General features: G+C 37.5%; 1 protein-coding gene and 1 non-coding gene across 2 annotated transcripts in view; both read right to left on the reverse strand.

Moving 5' to 3' along the window:
- Positions 1 to 18,670, reverse strand: part of LOC140149046 (glutamine synthetase-like) — a 28,307-nt gene extending 9,637 nt beyond the window's left edge. Inside the window, exons 1-4 of the mRNA XM_072171197.1 lie at positions 18,411 to 18,670; positions 10,005 to 10,167; positions 1,291 to 1,452; positions 17 to 163 (exon numbers count right to left, since the gene is read on the reverse strand). Coding sequence (XP_072027298.1) covers positions 17 to 163; positions 1,291 to 1,452; positions 10,005 to 10,167 — 472 coding nt within the window. The 5' untranslated portion in view covers positions 18,411 to 18,670. The remainder of the gene's footprint in view (positions 1 to 16; positions 164 to 1,290; positions 1,453 to 10,004; positions 10,168 to 18,410) is intronic.
- Positions 5,237 to 5,309, reverse strand: Trnav-cac (transfer RNA valine (anticodon CAC)). Its single transcript has one exon. It is a non-coding gene; the product is annotated as a tRNA-Val (tRNA).
- Positions 18,671 to 23,906: the final 5,236 nt, after the last annotated feature.

Here is a 23,906-nt window from a genome sequence, read left to right on the forward strand (position 1 = left end):
AAACATGAAGACCAACCTTGGGGTCCTGGGTATCCCATTTTAGGCCATCCAAATGGATGTCCATCCTGTGATAGCAAGGTGTATTCCTGCTCGATACCAAACCATGGCACATGTTCTCTGGCACGCTCCATCACTTTGTTACAACTGTTGCGATAATTTGTATCTGAAAGTGTAAGATATAACAAAATATTAAAAAAATCATATGATTATTATACAAAAAGTTTGATGACTGGATACTTTTTTGGGGTGGTGTTCAAGTTCATATACTGAGGTCAAAGGTCATTTGAGGTCTCATATGAACAATTCAAATTCTAATGCAACCATACTTGGGTTATAGCTACACTACGGGACCCTCAGCTATTGGTGGTGTTCAAGGTCATATTACTGAGATCAAAGGTCATTTGAGGTCAACTTGTAGAATACCATTACTTGCAACTTTTGGTCACCACTCAAACAGTTTGACATTTAATAGCTGTTATAATATCTTTCCGAATTTAAATCACCCCATGGTGGAGGCATCCCAATTGACACTTTGCGTCGAAAACCATGACATTTCTAGTTTTGTTATCGTTCTTATACTCAAGACTCGCATCCGTATGTGTGAATGGCAAAGACGGCGTAATGCCTAAAAGCTAAAATTGATTATGTCCGAGTCTGTCTTTCTATAGAAATCTTGTTTATACAATCCATGCTATTGGAATATAGAAATATATCGCAGTTTACAATTTACACATTTTATGACCTAATGTATGACCTAGCATATATAATTATGATATTTTTGTTTGAAAGTTTAATTAACCCGAGGGGTTTTATAATCTAGGACTATTTTTATGCAATACTATTTCTATAAAGTTTTAATTTAGCACTTGGTAAAATTAAATTGTTTCATATAAAAACCCACCACTAAAGCATGACCATAGCTGGCCATTTGGATTAGTCATAATACAGGGAACCTTTATTTAGCTGGAACTGAATTCACACAATTTTCTTAATTCAATATTTAACTTTTGGGGTTCATATTTATTAACCCTAACACTGCTCGGTAGACACAAGGCTTTCACTGGCCAGTCAACGATTCTGTGCGCCACTGTGCGTATATATGATTTAGGGTGATTGGGTCATGGTATCACATGGGATGCATCCATGTGCTGCAATGGTTATCCCCGGGTGGTTATCGTGGTATTTACTACATTCAAAGGACAATTTTTAAATGTGCTGGGGTACCATCTTACTCCTTGCATACTATTGAATGTAATTCGTGATCATTTTGGCTCATGTTAAAATACGTACCTGCTGGGGTTCTCTTGTGATCATTAACCTCACAGAGCACCAACTTGTTGTCTCCTCGCAAGAATGGGTCTCTATACATGGCAACAGGAGTTAGAAACATGTCACTGTTTTCACCAGTTGCCTGGCCAGTACTGGAGCCATCATAGTTCCATTCAGGGAGTTCTGAAAAAGAAAGAAAAGAATAAACAAAATGATCAAAATTTTGAAATGTTTTCTTTTTTTGGGGGGGGGTGCTATTCCAATGTAAACAGATTTATGAGCTAATACAGTTCAATTTCCTTTCGGGAAAAATCAAACAAGATTCAGAAATGAGGAATGCAAGTAATAATAATAATAATAATAATAAGCATTTGTAATGCGCCATCAATCTAGTAGAACTATTCCGAGGCGCAGACATGAAAAACAAATAAGTACAATTAAACATTAACATACATAAAGTACAAGTACAATTAAAACATTAATACATCAGTTATGTTTGGTATATGCTTTGCTAAATAAATGAGTCTTTAACAAGTTCTTAAAAGTCTGAAAACAATCGCAGTTTCTAATGTTTAGAGGTAATAAGTTCCAAAGTGTGGGCGCAACAACAGAAAAGACTCGATCTCCAAATGTAGATGAAGCCAGAGGAACGACAAGTAATTGTTTATCAGAAGACCGAAGTGTGCGACTCGGAGTATATGGAAGAAGAAGATTCGTTAAATACTCTGGTGCAGTGCCATTCAAAGCTTTCCAAGTTAAAATGAGTATTTTAAAGTCAATTCTCTCACGAATAGGTAGCCAGTGAAGATCTTTTAATACAGGAGTTATGTGATCAACGAGCAGCAGCATTTTGTGCAAGTTGAAGTTTGCGAAGTAAGCGATCAGTGATGCCAGTTAGAAGAGAATTTCCATTGTCAAGGCGTGATGTAATAAGTGCATGAATAATGGTTGCAGCAGTTTCATCTGTTAAGATTTTTCTAATACTATTTACATTTCTAATGTGGAAGTATACAGACTGGCATATACGTTTGACATGTTGATCCATACACACATTATCATCAAAAACAATTCCTAGGTTACGGGCACTTTTTGAAGCATGGATTGTAGCAGTACCGACGTGTATAGAATGATCTTAAATTTTCTGCTGCTGATATTTTGAAGTCATGATTAGAAATTCTGTTTTTTCATCGTTTAGTTTGAGTTTATTCATTGACATCAACATCAATCCAAAAACAACATGATTTTATCAGGTCGGCAATCAGCCTCAGCCTGTGATTTACTGGAAATAACATTCGATATAGGCTGACATAATATGTAATATTGGATGTAGCTATATATTTGGGCAAAACACTAGTAGAATTCATGTAAGCTGAATTATGTCACATGTAAATGAACCATATTGCCAGTAGGCTAATGAAAGTTGATTTCTTGGTTCCATTTCATACTTTTTGACCAAGGATGTGATTACACTATTTGTTTATTTTTTTCATTATTTTTTTAATTTATTCATTGATTACAAATATTAATGAAGGAATTCAACATTAGAATGTAAATTATTTAATGTTTTCAGAATAGCTTTCCTAATTAATTAAACAATGCTACTGTCATGTCAATGTGGTGAAATTATACAATTGGGGAAAACATAACATGTATTGATGTAATTGCAATTGGAATTTTAACCTGTCATAACAGCAAGGGAAGAGGCTTACACATCATAAACTGGGACATAGAAACATTTAAACATTTAATGCAAACTAGCGCACAGAATCAAATTAATGATGCTAAATTGTTATTCTTAATATAGGCACATCAATATACAGGGGAAAGAAAAATCACACATCGCACACTTTAACATGAAATTACAATGAAAACAAAACATCCATAGGCAGATAAACAAGAGAAAACTAGAGATAATTTGCGCTCACAGAGCGCAGACAATCGCAAGGCATGTAATCCTTTAATGGCCGTTTGACCTGACCTTTGACCTTAATGTTTCCCGGGTCACGAGGTTTGTTGTCACCGAAATTAAGCCCCCATACCCCTTACAGACAATGAAATTACGGTATAAGATTTGACCCCAGATAACCTTTGACCTGACCCTGCAAACATATTCTCCCTGGTCATTAAGTTTGTTGTCACCGAGTTTGAGTCTCGTACCCTTACAGATGTCCCAAAAATGCATTTCTAAAATTTGACCTTTGACCTGACCCCTACAAAATGTTCCCCTGGTCATGAGATTTGTTGTCACTGAGTTTGAGCCCCATATCCCTTACAGATGTCCAGAAAAGGAAATTGTAAGATTTGACCCAAGATAACCTTTGACCCAACCCCTGCAAAGTGTTCCAAAATATGCCCCTGGTCATTAAGTTTGTTGTCACAGAGTTTGAGTCCCGTACCCATTACAGATGTACAGAAAATGCATTTCTTAAATTTGACCTCTGCATGAACTTTGACCTGACCCCTGTAAAATGTTCCCCTGGTCATGAGATTTGTTGTCACTAAGTTTGAGCCCCATACCCCTTACGGATGTTGAGATAATGCAATTGTAAGATTTTACCCCAATTGTAAGATTTTACCCCTTAATGACCTTTGACCCCAATTCTTTGTACAACTTTTAGACACTGGCTAAAGGCGATGCAGGTATGCAAGTGACGACATTGTGTTATGTAATTTGTGGAAGAAGAAGCATTTTTAGTGAAAATCACATTTTGGCCATAATGACCTTTGGATGACCTTTGACCCCGAGTTGGTCATGTAACATTTGTCCCCCCACCCAATGGTCCTTGTGACCAAATATGGTCACATTGGCTTAAAGCATATAGGCTACGATGGCTCGTTAAAAGTTTGACAGAAGAAAGAAAGAAAGAACTAGAGCAACTGTGCCCTTTGCAAGGGCACGAGGTAAGTTAGGCGGATGATTGTGACGATCTCAAGCAGCAATACTTTGCTGGATAATATTAATTTTAATAAGACTGTTTCATTAATTACCGTTTTAATATACCTTGATCGTGGAAAGCTGGCATTTTGAAAACTTAACCTTTGACCCCCTTAATGACCTTATATGAATTTCAAAATATTTAAAACATGATAAGAATGTCATAAGGATCATTGCATTTACATTTCAGCTCAATTGAAGCATTTTGAAAACTTGACCTTTGACCCATTTATTGCCCCTTAATGACCTGAAATGAATTTCAAAATATTTTCAACATGTTTAGAATGTTGAATTTCAAAATATTTTCAACATGTTTAGAATGTCATAAGGCTAATTGCATTTAAATTTCAGCTCAATACGAGCATTTTGGAAAACTTGACATTTGACCCCTTTATTGACCCCTTAATGACCTTAAATAAATCTTAAAATATTTTTAAAATGTATAGAATGTCATAAGGATCATTGCATATAAATATCAGCTCAATTGAAGCATTTTGAAAAACTTGACCTTTGACCCCTTTATGACCCCTTAATGACCTGAAATGAATTTTAAAATATTTTTTTATATCTTGAGAATGTCATAAGGATCATTGCATTTAAATTTCAGCTCAATTGGAGCATTTTGAACAACTTGACCTTTGACCCCTTTATGGCCCCTTAATGACCTTAAATAAATTATAAATGTTTTAAACATGGTTAGAATGTCATAAGGATCATTGCATTTAAATTTCAGCTCAATCCGAGCATTTTCGGTTAAATTACCTTTTTTGACCCCTGTGACCCCTGGATGACCTCGGACGTTAAACAAATCCATAACTTTTGTAGCCAGCTACCCAATACTGCTTGTGATTGAGTTTGCTCGGAATCCGATCAAGGATGTGGGAGTAGTAGCAAATTGTGAGAAAGAAGAAGAAGAGAAACAAAGAAATGGCAAGAAAGAAATAAGTTAGGCTGCACGCCTAACTTAAGAACTGACCAAAAACAGAACATTCGCAAATTGGAAATTTGCGATTGTAAAAGTCAGGACATCCCTGCCTATGTAGGGAATTGAACCCCAGACCTCTCGCTTGTGGGGTGAGTGCTCTAACCACTGAGCTACACAGACTGTCCCTGTAAAATACGATGTATACTCCACTTGTGACCGTGATTTTACAGGCCGCAAAGTAATTTGAGCTGAAATTGTAAGACTTCCGTGAAGGAAATTCCTTCGCGGAGCAGGTTTCTTTGCTTCGCGGAGAGTTGGATTTGGTTCAACTTTTGGGGGGTAGGCCAGCGAAGTTTCTATATGAAAGCACAGAGCGGGCAACAATTCTTCGCGATACTCAGCAATATTTTGATGAAGTATGCACATGAATGCCTTCGAGTGAAGCTGCGAATTGATTTTTTCATCACAGAGCTCACGTAATGTCGAAGTGGAGTATACATCGAACTTAAAACAGGACTCAAGTCTGGTAATATGAGCAGTTAGCACAAACAACACATAACACCCCAGTGTACAAGATCAATTAATGATGCATACCCCCACCTAATATAATCATACAACGTAAGGGAAGAGTCCTTACAGTGGCATAGCACAATGTACAATACAAGATTTATACATGTAGGTCAAAATAATAACCCAAGAGGGAATGAAACCCAAAAATACTGAAAAGTTGCGAGGAACTGACGACTCCTGGCGCCTGAAGGCTGCTGCATGCTGATGGGATCAGCTAAGGTCAGCTCTCATATGGCAGGTTACAACACAACAGAAACAAGAATTTGTCTTTAAAAAGACAAAGTTCAGGTGTATAGTACTCTACTATGGTCTAACTTTCAATATTATTATACTAACCCACATATAATAAGCTACTCTGCACTGATTTAACAATAAATAAGTGATTTGAGGCATACATGATACTTACATCTTGACTCTGGAAAATAATTTTCAAAAAACCTCATTTTGCATAAATTAGGTTTTTAAGCCACCTACAGGAAACAAACTTACATCAAAACGTCCACTGTACAGACTGTATCAAAATGATTGATACCCGTCGTCTGCTTTGATGTTCATTGAACTCCCCCCCTCTACTTCTTCCAATTGCAACATTGGATCTACTAAAAATAACCAGAATGTATGGTTTGATGACCTCTTATGACATTAATCAGTAGATTAGGTGGATCTTATGTTACATTTTGGGATTTCAGTCTTGTCCATAATCACTGAAAACTGATGGGTACCAATTATTTGGATACATTATTTTGATATTAGCCCATCAGATGCTATTTCCCATTCGACACCCCATTCCTTTTTAAAAGAAGTATTATTTGGAAGCAAATTGCCTAATGTGTTTCAGGACCACTGCATGTTGGTAACATCGCAAATTATTTTGTTGAATAGTTTCCTGCCTAATCACTAAAGTAAACACATTACCCTACATGGTCTTGCTTGTTTTTGTCAGGGATATCTCATATCCCAGCTTTTACGAACACCAATTTTGTAACAGGAAATATAACATTGGATATGTTTATACACACATTGCTTGGTTATCACAAGAGTCAATAAACAATCAATTAACTAACAGTGTTCAATTAGCTATAGAGAATGGACTTACTTTTGTGCGCTGTAGTTATATTCTGAAGTAAATCACCTATTACAGCTTGCTGAATACAGATGATGTCTTATCACTAAATAAATAAAATTATAGCTAATTATACTGACCATGGTGACCTGCTTAACCAATCAGTTATGTGTATTGTCAGCATGTGATTGCTATAAGCCAATTGCAAACATGTTTAATAAAAAAGGCTAAAAATGTCCTACTCTGAGCATTCTCACTGGAGATAAATTGTGCCAAATTGTCCTTGTCATGGGGAGCAGGATTAGATAAAGGCATACAAACGAGGGTATGAGATATTAGGAATTATTTCCTAGTCTCTTAACCACAGAGTTGGTGGCTTACAATAGCTATTCAAGACACATGGTATGTAAGGGATAAACTGTGCATATGAGATGTGGGTGCAAATGGTTTCAATGTTGTTACGAGTCGTACTTGACTCAAGGCCAAAATCACCTTTTACCCGAACTCACACGAATGCACAACACAAATACACTGTTTAATTATGCTAACAAAATCTGAGTCTTGAAAGCACGTTATTATTGGTACAATATATGACAACAAATGCACATACACAATAATCAAATATAATCACTCTTTATCTATTTTATAGTACTTAGCCAGCATTCTTCTTCTTGGTGATCATAAAGTTCTTGCAATGTTCTGGACGACTGATGTAATATATCCTTATTCACTTGTCCTGCGAAAATCAGCTAAGTCCATTGTACACTTGCATTTATAAATCCTTGCGTATAAAATCCTTATACGAAAATGGTGTTCTCCAAACACGTTTACAACTCCTTGCGCAGTTCTCCTAAAACTCCTTGCGCCGTTCTCCAATACTAAACTCCTTGCGCCGTTCTCCAATACTAAACTCCTTGCGCAGTTCTCCAAATTTAACTCCTTGCGCTGCTTTCTCCAAACTTGGTGCTATTTCCACCTTTCACACAATATCTTCAGGAAGCAGGACTGCGATGCAGTTGTCCCCACTTATTTTGACAGTAAAAAAAAATCAAAATACCAGACTTCAGCAAGTCGACAGAAGAATATATTCCTTTGTCCGTTCTTTGACGTATTCTAGATCTTCTCCGACAACACTGGCAAATAGTAGTACTTTGACTACATAAAATATTTCTGGTTTGCAATTTCCTTTCTTTGAAGGAATTGGACTGTAAGCATTTTAGCTAGCTAGCCCAGATCAACACTATCAACTGTGACAATAATTGTGTTTACATTTCTTATATATCAAGCCTGGGAAAAACCCCATTCTATTATGGGCCATTTACTGCCTTCACACTATATATATGCTCAATCTGGGAAATTCCCAAGTCTTACTTATAACATTCACCTTTCTCATTACATCACTTCCTTAGGGGCAGGCCCGTACGCAGGATTTTTTTTTGGGGGGGTGCTGATTTTGAAAAAGTGGACTTTTTTCCAAAGGGGGGGGCGATTTTGTAAAAAGTGGACTTTTCCCCCAAAATTTGGACCTTTTTTGACCAAAAAAACGTAAAAAACCTGATTTTTTTGCTCGCTACGCTCGCAAATTCTTAAATTTTGGGACTTTTTGTATACTTTTGCAAATTTGGGGAGGTGCAGTCGCACCCCCCGCACCCCCCCTGCGTACAGGCCTGCTTAGGGGAATTCCATTACATCACTTTCCCTTTACAACCTCAGGGGGTTTCCAAATATTCCAAATTAGATATGATTCAACTTGTTTTGCTCAATTTGAGAGGTGAATTCCCCAAAATGTTATCACTCATGTAACTTTGTAAACAAAGATAAATCATCAAATTAAATTACTCAGGGCACATCACAAAAAAGGTTTGTGACCCAATGGATTGGTGGATCACAAGCTTCATCTGGGTTTGTAAGTTGTAACCATGGTAACCACTACTCCTGTAGCCTGAGATGACCTCATGGATGACCACTGACTGACCATGTAAACAAACTCTTTCTCCCTAGCACCTGAGGTCCTCCAATGTAATTTATTTTGCAAGGTAAATTTATGGACAAAATGAAGATTTTGTGGCTTCACTGAATGGGATGATATTAACAATCCCAACTTTTACCATGTTTAATTGTTTATATTATAGTAGCTCTTCTGATTACTGAGTGAGAGCACATATTAAATGGAACACTCAGGCGGCGAGTGGCATGATAGAGCTGGCAACTTGTGAAACCGCTCGGCCATATGGCATTTTCCATATACTCGGTTAGTTTTGTGGGGTTCATTATCGAACCACAATGGTTTTATCTTGTATTTATATTATTTATTAACATAGGCCTATTTGTTTGTGATATTTCAAACATTTTAAAATTTCAAAATAATCCCATTCAATTACATGGTTGACGATGACAATTTACTGAATTTAGAGGATGCACGGCGACCACCACCTGGGAACACTATAGTTCAAATAGTCAGGTTCACTTCGGCTGAAGTCAATCCCTAAAATAATATGTGCATAATTACAAAAAAATACAAAATAAATAAGCACATAACTTTCTGAAAAATGTTTCCAAGTTTATTTTCAACAAAGTTATCATCTAAATTAGGCGACAAAAAAATAAAAACCACCCTGTTCTACAATCCTGACCACTCAAGATTTTCTGTTTTTGAGATTTTTTTTTTTTTAAATTTGCTGTATGCAAGTAAAATCTGAAATTTTTTTGGCCAAAATGTTTGACAGAAATCGTTGTATGCATATGCAAAGTCAGCTGTTTTGGGCAAAAAGTAGATTCATTTTGACTGAAATAAATGTGTGCAAAACGAGGGAAAAATTTTGCCTCCCCCCCCCCGAAAAAATTACTAATGCTGCCACTACTGCTTGAAACCTTGTTTCTTTCCCTCAAAGGGATGTAATCCTACAAGAAGTGGGGGGGGGGGGGGGCTCAGCAATGAGGGTGTAGGAGACCACCACAATCTTTTCACAATATCGGCATCTTGGTTTTGATTATTTGCAAGGAGGACAGGTGGTTCTGGGGGAATTTTCCCCCCTCCCATTAATCTTGATCCCCCACTTTTAAGGTATTGTCAGCATTAAAAACCCAAAATTAAGAAAATATAAACCTTTTTTGGCAATGTTGCGCAACATTTGTTTAAAATTGTTTTCCCACATGCCCCCCCCCCAAAAAAAATCCTTGTGTTACCTCTGGTTCTAATTCTAATCTAAATACTCCTCCAGTAGTAGTAAGATATGTTTTACCTTTCACAGATTTTGGTGGGCAATCAAGTGTTTTTGTCTTGCATCTCATATTTTCTCCTGTTCCATCTATCCAGATGTAAGTAGCCTGACACCGTTCATCATGAGATAGTTCCAAGAATCTATCCAATACTATCTTCTCTAATGCGGCCGAGTAGTCTGCCATCTAAAATACACACAATATATACAAGAGAAATAAAAAAATATTCAAGAGGTGTACCGAGAAAGTAATAGAGACACTGGCAGGATAGGGGCCCAAATCAACAAGTTCGAAAGGGGGAGGGGTAGTTAGTGGCTGCAATGTACTTGCATCTTAACCAGGTGGTGAAGCCTCAAAGCTATCTATAACTGTGCCCTGTCATGTGTCAGCCACTGATTTGTGGCTACCGTTCTGTGTTTGTCAACAGCTACTAAGTGCTAGTCATCAAAAGAGGTGGGGATGGAGCAGTTCAAAGGCATAGCTGTGTGCAGCCCTGTAATGGAATGCCTTCCCCTAATATTACATGTAGCATTGGTGAAATTATGCTACATCTCATTTGTAAATAATATTCAAGCTGCCATAATGCAATGTTTAAATTATGATATAACTTCCCATGATGCATTTTTGAAACTATGCTATAGTCATGGTAAGTGGCACTTGGGGAGTATGAAACTGCAAAGGTCATCTGAGGTCAGATACAAAGTTGCTCTGATTGGGCTGTGACTCGGGCAAAATGATCTCCGACACCTGGGGAGTATGAAACCGCAAATGTCATCTGAGATCAAAGGTCAGATCGGGCTGTAACTTGTGGAAAATGATCTGTGACATTTGGGAAGTATGAAACTGTAAAGGTCATCCAAGGTCAAAAAGGTCAAGTCAAATTCAAAGTTGCTCCGATTGGGCTGTAACTCAAGGAAAATGATCCCTGACACTTCTTTATGAGTATGGAACCACAAAGGTCTTCCAAGGCCAAAGGTCAGGTTTGAAGTTGTTCTAATAGGGCTTTGGGGAGTATGGTCATCACCACAGGTCATCACAGGTCAAATTCAAAGTTTCATTGATTGGGCTGTAACTCAGGAGAATTGTTCCCGGACACTTGGGAGTATCAAATTGCAAAGGTCATTTGTGGTCAGAGATCAGGTCAAATTTAAAGTTGCTCTTATTCTGCTGTAACTTGTGGCAAATAATCTCTGACACTTGGGGAGTATCAAACCATAAAGGTCATCCGAGGTCAAAGGTCAGGACAAATTTGAAGTTACTCCGACCCGTGGGCATGAAACTGTGTGGGTAAGTCAACATTTAGAGCCAAATTTTGGAAGGTTATTTTGGGGCCATCAGGGGTCATCTGAGGTCAAATTAGTAATAACTGTTGTATGTGCATAAAACTTGGTAGGTACAGTCACCATCAGCCAGGTAATCGCGACAGTCGAGAACCGCCAAATATGGGTAACCGCCTAGTATATAATAATATGCCAAGTCTGTTTGTCTGTGTCTGTCTGCCTGCCTATTTTCTCTGAGGACTATGGGTCGCACATTCCTCAGACTTGGTGTGTGGGTGAGACTTGACCCGAGACAGAACAAGGGTGTACTGGTTAGTGGGTCAAGGTCATCCAGGGGTCACCTGAGGTCAAATGAGTAAAAACTGTCATGTGGGCATTAAACTTCGTGGGTACGGTCAATATTTAGAGCCAAATTTTTGGAAGATCATTTTGGGGTCATCAGGGGTCATCTGAGGCCAAATTAGTAAAAACTGTCATATGAGCACGTAACTTGGTGGGTACAGTCACCATCAGCTAGGTATTCGCGACAGCCGAGAACCGCCAAATACGGGTGACCGCCTAGTTCACATTAATTCGCAATGTTATAAGGCCTGCCAATTTAAAGAGTTGATCAAACTGTAGATGGCCTTTGACCTCGGATGACATCGATTTCATCTTTCACTAGACTATGCCATAGTCGAATTGTATTAAAAATATGTTATTATTAGTCATGATGAACCCATTTCGTTGAACTCAAAATTATACTGATGTTTATTAAAATTAAAGTATTCAATAGTAAAATGGTTATAAAGAGTTGAAATATCAGAGGATTAGTGACAATAAAAGTAATTGAATGCAACATTATCTTGCATAATTATAACGGCTCACTTTAATACTGAACAATTCTGATTTTGGAATCTACCAGTTTATTGATAGCGAACCCCGAAATTTCGACTATAAACTTTGAATTGTAAGCAGAACTTTACCCCTGGACTTTGCTCTCTAAAACACACTGTCAAGCATACTTGTTTATCAGTCCATTAACCACAAGTACGCGCTAGATGTTTGATGAGAGATTAACTTTCAGCGTCAACACAAAAGCGCCGCAAATACCACAGACAGTTGTTTACGGTGTAGTTAATGGTAATGAGTGGGCCCAGACGATTTAAACCATAGCGAGGTATGGGCGACCAATCACAAGGCAGATCCATTTAAAGATGCATTACATCATGGCCAATTTTAATTAGGCCAGAAATTGGCCTAACTCTCCATAGAGTCCCGTGTTAAAAATCTAATAACCGCAAGGCAATGTCAGTAGTCCACTTGGGAAGCTAACAAACAGAGGGAGTATGGTGACTGATCAGATGTGAAAATCTATCAATTGTGCACACATTAATTAAATCAGAGTTTTAAGCTTAAATACCGTACAATATCCAGAGTATGCACAATGGGCAAGTGGACTACGGGGTAGTCTAATCTTTCACAGGTTCCCCTCATAAGAAAAAAAAAAAAAAAAAAAAAAGCGCAGTGATTTATAGTGCGCTACGCACAGGCACAACGCCTAGACGTTGATCCACAAGCCTCAGCACACTTGTCGCTGACCACTACGGCCCCACATCATTCCACAAACCATTAAACAACAATTCAGGGACTTTGCTGCTTCAAGAGCGCACACCCTAGACATTCCACAAATAACCATCGCAACCAGGATCAGCTCCCGAATTTCGTGCGGGTTAGAACGAGACAAATTAGCAGTGAGTTCCTTGTCCAAGGGAATTTCAAGCTAACTCAATTTTTCCATGTGAGCGTATAGGCACCGCCAGGGTTCGAACCCGCAACCTCTCGCACCATAGTCGAACGCCTTATCGATTGAGCTAACTTGTTCTAAGCTGTCCAGAATGGCCAGGTGCACTTCTTTTTATCCACTTGCTGCTTTATTTATTATCCGCTTGAGGTATTTTCCCTCTGGGATGACCCTTGACTTCAAGGGGCCCCTTCAGAAACCACCCCTTCAACAGTGCACACCTGGTACGTATCTATATCCGAAATATGAGAATGTTGCACCGAAGCGTGGTGAACGTATGATAGCCGGATGCACATCTACAGAGGTCGTGATTAGTAGATTACATAGATATTTGACACCACTTTATGGGGTCATACCTTCTTGGGATTTCATAAAGGACCTAAAATAGGAATACTGACCCAGGTCTTATGAGGAGTGTTACCCCGATACTTTTCTTTCATTCATTTTTTTGAAAACTGCCTGAAATAGCGTGTAAACTCGGTGAAAACCAAAAAAACAGGCTGGAAAAAATGTGTGAATTTGGACAACAAACTACCTGAATACAGGCAAAATATCTTGTTGATTTGGCTCCATTCAAGGGGGGGGGGTCATATCTTCTTGGCATTTCAAGATATGAAAGGACCCACAATATGACTATTGACCCAGGTTTTATGAATATGATGAGCAGCGCTAGTGCGCTACACCCTGTGGGGAAATAAAATCATTTATAATTATTATATTATTTACTTTTTCCTCTTTCATTTGCACCAGTCCGGGGTTGTCATACTTTTTGTGGCAATTTGAGATATGACCATTCAGACCAAAAGTTTAAGTCAGTAAGCATCTTGCTATAAAGTATAATTCACCGGAATCTGTCTGTGTGTTTGTTTGTCTGTCTGTCCGCCTATTTTCTGAGACTACGGGTCGCACGTTCCTCAAACTTGGTGGGTGCATCTTGAACAAGTTTGTATTGGTTTATAGTGGTTTATTGGTTAGTGGTTTAAGGTCACCGACGTCATCCAGGGGTCATCTAAGGTCAAATGAGCAAAAACTGTCATATGGACATGAAACTTGGTGGGTACAGTCAACATTTAGAGCCAAACTTTGGAATGTCATTTTGGGGGTCATCTGGGGTCACTCAGGGGTCATCTGAGGTCAAATTACTAAAAACTGTCGTATGGGCATGAAACTTTGTGGGTACATTCAACATTTAGAGCTAAGTTTTCGGAAGTTCATTTCGGGGTCATTCGAGGTCGCCCAGGCACCATCTGAGGTCAAATTAGTAAAACCTGTCGTATGAGCATGCAACTTGGTGGGTACAGTCAACATTTAGAGCCAAATTTTTGGAAGGTCATTTCGGGGTCACCAGGGGTCATCTGAGCTGAGGTCAATTTAGTAAAAAATTGTCGTATGGGCATAAAACTAGGATGGGTACAGCTCAGTCACCATCAGCCAGCATGTATAATCACGACAGCTGAGAACCGCCTAGTGTAAATAATGTATAACATGAATGTACATACAATGACAGACTGATACTGTTTCATGAATCAGCACCTACCTCAATACACTAGTCTTGAGGCCTATCTGAATAGGCCCCTACATACATGTAGTCTTGATTTGGAGAGATTTTTTGTGGGACATCAGAGCACATAACATCAGATATATGGAATTGCATTCTGAATACAAAGAATGTCCTTCTGATATCAAATAATTTTGATTTTTTGAAATTCGCGATATAATACACATTTTATGGCAAATAATAATAAAATTTTTTTTTGATACTTAAAGGAGGATTTAGTGATCCTAGCATCCTCTTTTTATGACATTATCCACGAAAAAAGCTTATTCCCAAAATTTCAGTTGATTCCGATTTTGCGTTTGGCCGGGAGTTATGCATGATGTGTATACTCACTGTTGTAATTTCGTTCTGGTATACCAGAACGAATGTCAAATTTGGCGATATTTTTACTAAACGAAATTTTGGTACTTAAACATATTATGTAGCCAGAGGTAGCCAGTGGTATAAAAATGTCAACTTTTTTTTGAGAAAAGTGGGGGATGAGCCTGTGGATCACGAAATGCCCTTTTAAACAGTCCAAAACCTTTCTAAATCAAATGATACCAGTGGCAAATGGTGGTCATATAGACCACCAACTAGCTGGGGCATGCATGTTGGTGTTTTGGAGGTACCTGACCCTGCAAAATGTTCCAAAATGTTCCCCTGGTCATGAGGTTTGTTGTCACCGAGTTTGAGTCCTGTACTCCTTACAGAAAATGAAATTCTAAGGTATGACCCCATAACCTTTGACCTGACCCCTGCACAGTGTTCCCATGTTCAGTAAGTTTGTTGTCACAGAGTTTGAGCCACGTACCCCTTACAGATCTCCAGAAAATGCATTTCGAAAATTTGACCTCTGCATGAGTTTTGACCTGACCACTGCAAAATGTTCCCCTGTTCATGAGATTTGTTGTCACCGAGTTTGAGCCCCATACCCCTTACATATATCCAGAAAATGAAATTATAGGATAAGACTCCAGTTAACCTTTGACCTGACCCCTGCAAAGTGTTCCAAAATGTTCCCTTGATCATTAAGTTTGTTGTCACCAAGTTTGAGCCCCATACCCCTTACAGTTCAGGAAATGCATTTTATAAAATTTGACCTCTGCATGACCTTTGACCTGACCCTGCGAAATGTCCCCTGGTCATGAAAATTGTTGTTGCCGAGTTTGAGCCCCATACCCCTTACAGAAGTCCCCTTTGACCATGTTGACCCCAATTCTGTGTGCAAGTTTTTGGCGTGGCCGATGCATATGTGCCTAAATGACGTCATTGTGCTGTATAATTGTGGCAGCAAATATCAATAGAATAAGGCATAGAATAACATTTTTGATGCAAAATGACAATGTCCGAATAAGTTTTTTGGCCGGCACCTTCTCATTTTTTGGCCGATTTCAGTGAAAAAGGTGTCAAAATGCTCAGGAGATCATCCTGCATCAAATAAGATTGAGCCCTAAGGAATCTGACATATCATGGTTGTACAACCTAGTACTAATTAAACATACCCAATGTTATATTTTCTGTTACAAAATAATAATTGGTGTTCATAAAAGCTCATATGCTGACAAAAACTAGTAAGACCATGTAGTGTAATGTGTTTACTTTAGTGATAAAACTATTCAACAAAATAATTTGAGATGTAAACATGCAGTGTTCCTGAAACACATTAGGGAGTGTTCAGAAATACTTTGGTGGGGGGCTGGTCTTCCTCAAATTTTTCGCTCGAAAACTTTTTTGACCCCCCCTCGATGGACCGCTAAACTTTTTTGACCCCCCTCTTTTGACAGACAAAACTTTTTTGACCCCCCCCCCATTATCGTATAACAAACATACTTAGGCCTAAATAGTCTTGTTTCCAGTGGTATGGTATCTGGGTCACATGTCATTGAGGGAGGCAAATGTTTGAAACATTCCCGGTGCATGGGACAAACAGCACATGAAATACAAGCACAAGGAAATTTTCATTTTATACTTTTAGATTTGTCCCAAATCAGGGTGTTTATCTGATTTTACAGGGATAAATGAAATAGATGATTTATTTGGAAGTTCATAGGCACATCAGCATAATTTTGATCCGTGGCTATTATGATAGTACAAATGCGCGCGAACTGCGCCAAAAATTTGGCCATATTGAAGCTTGAATGGTCAAATATTGTTAAAATTTGAACTAATTTATGTAAAAAGCTAAAATGGTCAAATATGAGATTAATTTGGTCACGCAAATGTACACAGGTATCACTTTTGGCCCCCAAAGACCGTGGTACCTGGGCCTGTGCCCACTCTGCCCTATGGTAAATCTACCCATGGGCCTAAAATAATTTTGCAATGAGAAATAGTAAACTGAAGTGTGCAGTTTACGTGCAAAGAAATCCAATTTATTTGCAATATTTTCTTGATTTAGTTGTATTTTGATCAGATTGGTACGGTAGCCTACTTTGAAGAGATATAACATTCTATGATAAAAAGTGCCAGTATTTCTTAGACCAACCCAGATGTTGCTGATCATCTTTAATGTTATATTAATTAATAGATATGTGTACACTAAGTGCCATCATTTTTTCAAACAAAAGCACTGAAAACCCCAATTTGCCCGTATTAAAAGTGATATAGAGGGTGTTAATGCGCGAAAAGTTTGGGTTTTGAAGAGGAAAACTTTTTGGCCCCCCTTTCCTACCACCTAAAACTTTTTGGTCCCCCTCTTTTAAGGTTCAAAACTTTTTTGGCCCCCCCTCCCTTTTTACCAGCCCCCCCCCCCACCAAAGTATCTCTGAACACTCCCTTAGGCCATTTGCTTCCAAATAAAATTTCTTTTAAAAGGAATGGGGTGTCGAATGGGAAATAGCATCTGATGGGCTGATACAGTGGACATTTTGATGTAAGTTTGTTTCCTGTAGGTGGCTTAAAAACCTAATTTATGCAAAATGAGGCTTTTTGAAAATTATTTTCCAGAGTCAAGATGCCTCAAATCACTTATTTATTGTTAAATCAGTACCGTAAAATGGGGTAACTTCGGTCAGCGGGGTAACTTTGGTCGGTCAAATTTTTTTTTTTAAATGGTCATATTTTCGTACAGCAATATTGCTTTTAGTCATATTTGGTGTCAATTTGTTAAGAAATATATTTGGAAGAAATAATAGTCGCTTATGTCCAATTTCCTTGAAATTTACCAAAAAATCGTGATTTTTGACCAAAAATGAGCGTTTTTTAAACATTTTTTTCAGAAAATCAAAATCAATATTTGTGAGCAAAAATGTGTGTTTGATTAATTTTACAAGGGGTCAAATGTCACAAAAAACAACAACTTGTCCAAATACAGCGAAGATCATTTTGTTTGAATTTTTTTTCTTCATGGAATGTAATACACTGACCAAAGTTACCCCAAATGCGGGGTAACTTTGGTCAGGCTATTTTTAACCCCTAGGGCACCCTTACAAAATTATTAAAAAATCTTTTTCAACTTCAAGGTGTAGAAGGAAACCCTAATGTCATAAAAAAGAGAAAATTAGAAATATTATTGGTTTTGTTTGGAAGCAGTGGTTTAAAAACTCTGAAAAGTGCCCAAAGTTACCCCATTTTACGGTACAGAGTAGGTTAGTATCTGTGGGTTAGTATAATATTGAAAGTTGGACCAAAGTAGGGTACTATACACCTGATCCGTGAACTTTGTCTTTTTAAAGACAAATTTTCTTGTTTAGGATCTTCCTCGAATAGACCCTGATTTTAAGCTATTTTAGCTTCTACCCACAAAGAAAAGGCCTCCATTTTCAGCATATTATGTGCTTCTGAACATGTGAAACCCATATATGACCTCGTAGATTTGTCAACTTACCTTGCCAAGTGTCTCTAAATATCAGCAAAAAAAACAAGCAAACAGCTGAAATGTATTTTGAGCTTTCACCAATAGGTCCAAAATCAAATCCGAGTCGAGTTCTATGATATCCAACGGAGCGTCCTGGATGGAATAAATTTATTGGGAAAGCGTGATGGCGAGCACAGGCTGGTGACGCAGTTCTCTCAAATCATGCAAACAGGCACTTTCAGTTGCTGATCTTTCACTGGTCCATAGCTGGTCTCCAGAGTTTGTTATGCAAATGAGTGAAGGTTGCTGCGTGGTATAACATGTATAAGGGACGCACCTTTAGATATTATCGGGGGTGGGGGACGTGACTAGGGAGTTTATTGAAGAAAAAACACCAGTGAGAGAAAAGAAAAAAATGCCTCACTGATATAATGCGTAAAAAAATCCTTACCAACTCTGTATGAAGGCGAAAAGAATAATGCCGCCAAAGAAAATTCTGCCTGACCCTATAAACTCCTTAGCGCCCTAATAATATCTAATGGTGCGTCCCTAAATCCTGGCCCTAAGTAGCCAGGGTAGTATAAAGGTGAAGGTGAAGTTTGCAGCTTGGTGTGGGTTGCCATCTACTTTATCATGTTTATGACAACAAAACTACAGCCTGCTTTTGCTGCTGCACCTGCGTCCTATATTTTATTGCCGTTGCATCAACCCACCACCAAGCATATGGTCGAATCCAACCAAAAGTGTCCACGGGCCAAAAATAAAAGTCCGAAATAAAAATGTCTCCACAATTTTTTTCCTTTTGCCCATTGATTGATGACATATTGGCCTTATAGGAACCAAAAGTGCCATTACTAATCTTGAAAAATAAATCCAGGACGTGTGATAGTAAATGTGATATCAAAACCCAATGTTACCTACGAATACCACTAGGATGCTTTCACTATCGCAATACTAATCAACCTAAAACAAATGGAATATTCCCATTAACGCTTTTTACGTGTAATGTAGACCACAGGGTGTCAGGAAAATGCTAGCTCAGCCAGAAAATATTTGTTTTATTTTTATAACGCGATCAATATGATCTTAGTCAATTTATGCTAGTTTATTTTTGAAAATGAAGTTTAGGTCAGTTTCTGTATTTTATTTATCAAATGAGTATGAATCAATTTACATTGTATAAGAACGAGTAGGATATATGTTTTCAAGAATATTAGGAATTATAAGCATACACCTAACGCTTTATACAATGAAAAGGTGAACAAACCCGGGTATTCGTAGGTAACATGAGCGATTTAACAATATCTATATTGAGTTTAGAGGTTTAAAGTTTGCTATTATGGTAATGAATTAATAAAATGGTAGTTTTTAGATCTCTTTCCGATGGTACGTCCAAATGAATAAATGCTATTACCTTAGATCAAAATTTTTTTGATGCTTTTAGCAAGATTTTGACCACTTCGTTTTGATATACAAGTAGTTAATCAGCAATTTTACATAATAAATAATTGTTGAATGAATCCGTATATGGGCAATAATAGTGTCCTGGGGTACCGCTTAAAGTTTTTGACAATTAATTTCCATTGGTAGCGACACTTCATTACACATGTCATGTATTATGCTGTATTCGTAAGTAACATTTCAGTATTTGTAGGTAAGAATTAGACTTTTGGTGGATATCCCAATCAAAACTTCATTTTATAAAGCACTTTGAATGTATCATTTTCTTTATGTGCATTTATTGATACTTTAGACCCTATCATGTATTAATAATGTCGGTTCACAGCGGTTGAAAGAGTATTGAAGTAAGAAACAAAGGCACTAAAGTGACTTTAATTTGCTTAATTGCACACAACTCGCTTAAAACCGTTATTGCAGACTTGTGAAGTCCATCTTGGAGTCAGTTACGTCTTGTGGCCTTTCGTTTGAGGGCAACTACAATTAGCTTTATACCAGGGTCCATCATTATGTTGTCTAGATCATGAGACAATGAGAACAGTCGTTTTTTCCATGGTATTCGTAGGTAACCTTAGCGAAAACGTCAACAGTTACCTTCGAATAAATCAATTTGGACACAAATTACTCAGACACCAGAAGTTCGGTAAACATTTAAAATGAAGCACACATGACAGTTGACAAATCCAAGTATTTATCCCTTCTAATCTTCTTTGAATCTGATTTTTCTTTCAAATGAGCAGACCGCCGTCTATTTCTGTACATATTTTACAACAATTAAGCCGTATTCAGTTTTGCATGGTGGGCATGTATGTGAATTGGCAACTTTCATTGACATATGATTTGATAGCAAACATACAGGCCTTCGTTATGTACCAATATGGGCATTGGCATGAATGGCGGTGTTTCACAATACTGTCATGATGTCAAATTGTATTCGTAGGTAACATTCGGTTACCGAAATTTACCTACGAATACTTGCTTTTATTGTTGACATCTCAGAAATATTTAAACGCAGGCTATTGAAACTTGGTAGAAATAAAGAGTGTATTACCCTGCACCTATTGCTTAACTATTGTTTACTATTCTCTCACTTTGTGGAAATGACACAGCTTTTAACATGTATTCGGAGGTAATGCATATTTTTTACCAAACCTACCTTTGTGCCATTTAGAATTTCTGGCAGCTAAACACAATAATAAAGATGCCCGAATGCAATGCATTTCAGTATTGGACATATCAAAGCTTGTATCAATTGCGCATTTATTAGTGATTTCCATTTTTAAAGATATATCTAGTGCTATGAAAAATTGTATTCGTAGGTAATGTAAAAAAAATACCACTCAAAAAATGATCACAAAAATTCATAATTATGTACAAATATGTGAAAAATTGAACAGGCAATCTTTGAATACACGCCTTTCAGGAAATCAATTTAGATTCAATCCAATGACTTCTTTTCATAACTGATTTAGACGTTTTTAAAATACTTTAAGAAATATTTTGAAAAAATGGGTAAGAATAGCATGTTTTGGGGTCTCTGTGTCTAAGTTTTTCACAGAAGGGGGTCTTATTATATATGGCGCGAAGCGTATGATCAAGGCGAATAAACACAATACAAAAATGAATGCCAATTGATTAATACTTTTAAGTTATGGCCCTGAACATGCCGTGTACACTTTTCGTTGGATTCGACCATATAAGTAACGCTCATGGTTTGAACATGTTGAATAGTAAAATACTATATAACATGTAATACCCAGTACCGGGTAAATGGCGGTATTTTATTTATCACTTTTTAAATAAATGTAAAAAACTTTTATACTCGAATGACCTGATTCCAGAATTTATACGCCACGCGCCACAAGGTCTCTGTATTTCTTTCATTTTGGCAACACCGAACATTTTGTGGGCGTGGCACAGGCACGGTCAATGTAAACCAATCATATTCCTCAGAGGTTTCACACCCACCACATTGACCATGACCGTGCCATTGGCTATTAAGGCTGCACACCACTAGATCTTTCCGCGTTTGGTGTAAGCCCTGTAGAACTCTGATTAAAACAAATTAAGTTCGGTAGTACAAGTAATTGAGTGTCCCTTGGGAGCAAGATGATTATTCGTGATTGTTTATTACAATTAAATAATTACAAAATATGCAATTGATCAATGTTCAGAATATCACAAAATGGTGTATTTCGATCTGGTCAAAATGTTTGGCTCTTTGGCTCTTTAATCCGATTGCGTATGGTAAGCATGGGGGTAGGAGGCGCACATGATTCATGCAAGCTAAAAATAAAGGTGGCGCTGTTCAGGTCATCGTACCTCAAAAGTTAGTCTCAACTTGTATAAACAAAAATTTAAAATTAAATATTAATCTTTATTTATTTGTGCCACCAAAATGGTTTTACATGGGGAAGAAAAATTACTTGCATGTAATGATTTACGTGTATTTTAATGGGACTTTATTTAGTGGTGTGCGCCCTTAAACTTCTGACCGTGCCTGGTAAGTCTACTGTAGTGTTGGTGGGAAATCCACCAATCCTGTTCTGATCAAACAGGGAATGCAGAGCAGTCTAGATTGTCTAGATGCTTAGATTCTATAATAATAATTATTATTTTCTTTATTGAAGTTTATTCATTCCTTTCTTTTCCTTTCTCTGCACTTGTTCTTTCTTATGCACACACTTAAGCAATGGCGTATATTTCTTTTTGGAGGGGGGGGGTTAAGTACCCAGTACAGTGAACCTTATGGTACAAATGCGCGGGAAAATTTTAGCATAGGCCTATTGAAACTAAACTAGTGAAATATGGGACAAAAGTGGAATTAAGTCGCGCGAAGCGCTAAAAAATGGCATTTTGTGGCTAAAATCACCAAATATGAGGTTAATTCATACTGCAGTTACTGTCCGTTTTCCTATACACAATACACAGTGCTCTCACCATTGACGCGTGACCCCTACAAATGATCTACGTTGGAAGAATGGGCACTTGCCTAGTTAACATCACTGTGTGAAAAATAACCAGCCAATATGTTAGCTATTCTCCAAACTTCTAGCAAATATATTTCTCTAACATGACCTAAAATTACAGCTAGGTTAGATGTTCAGAAATAGTCGCACTTTTGTAAAATATGAGTGAGGGCAAGGCATAGCTAGCCAACTCCCCGTGTTAATTGAATGGAGATTTGACCGAAAATATTGGTATCGGACCGCTCACTTCTGAAGGATGCCACAAAAAACGGTACAAGCTACATTTTAACTATTCTCTGGCAATCATCATGATGAGTTTCTTATATAGTATGCCGAAATTGGGTACTGTAGGTGATTGACAAATGGTCGCACTTTTCTGATAAATAAGTGACAGTGAACATGAAATATCAGCGCCCATAAACCCAAGTTAGTAGCTAGTTAGTGGAGGCCGTCACGGGACTGATTATTGATTATTGAAGTGCCTTATTAATAGATACGCACGATTTAGGGCAAGAAAAACAAACCGGGACACTTTTGGAGACATCATCATCATCATCATCATCATCATCATCATCATCATCATCATCGACATCATCATCATCATCACTTTCTACATTTTTTCTAAACAACATAGGGCCTACCGTTTTAATAAGATTTTTTTCTTGAAATGCATGTAACTATAATTATTGTTTAGAGCGTGATGAAATAAAACATCACGATTTTCATCACAAAACAAATATAATGCATACGAAATCGTTTGTTTTAGAGCGTGATGATGAAATAAAACATCACGATTTTCATCCGGAAACAAAGAAATACATAAGAAATCAATTTTTCGTGAGTGATGAAATAAAACATCAAAATTGTCATCACGAAACAAAGTAATACATGAGAAATCGTTTGTTTTAAAGCGTGATGAAATAAAACATCACGATTTTCATCACAAAACAAAGTAATAGGCCTACAAAAGAAATACATTTTCAAGAGTGATTGAATAAAACATCACGATTTTCATCACGGAACAAAGTAATACATTAGACATCGTTTGTTTGATTGCAATCAACCGCGACAGTTCGTCTCACACACATAACAATGCACT

The sequence above is a fragment of the Amphiura filiformis genome, chromosome 3 (assembly GCF_039555335.1).
Source record: "Amphiura filiformis chromosome 3, Afil_fr2py, whole genome shotgun sequence".
In the NCBI taxonomy this organism is placed as follows: Eukaryota; Metazoa; Echinodermata; class Ophiuroidea; order Amphilepidida; family Amphiuridae; genus Amphiura; species Amphiura filiformis.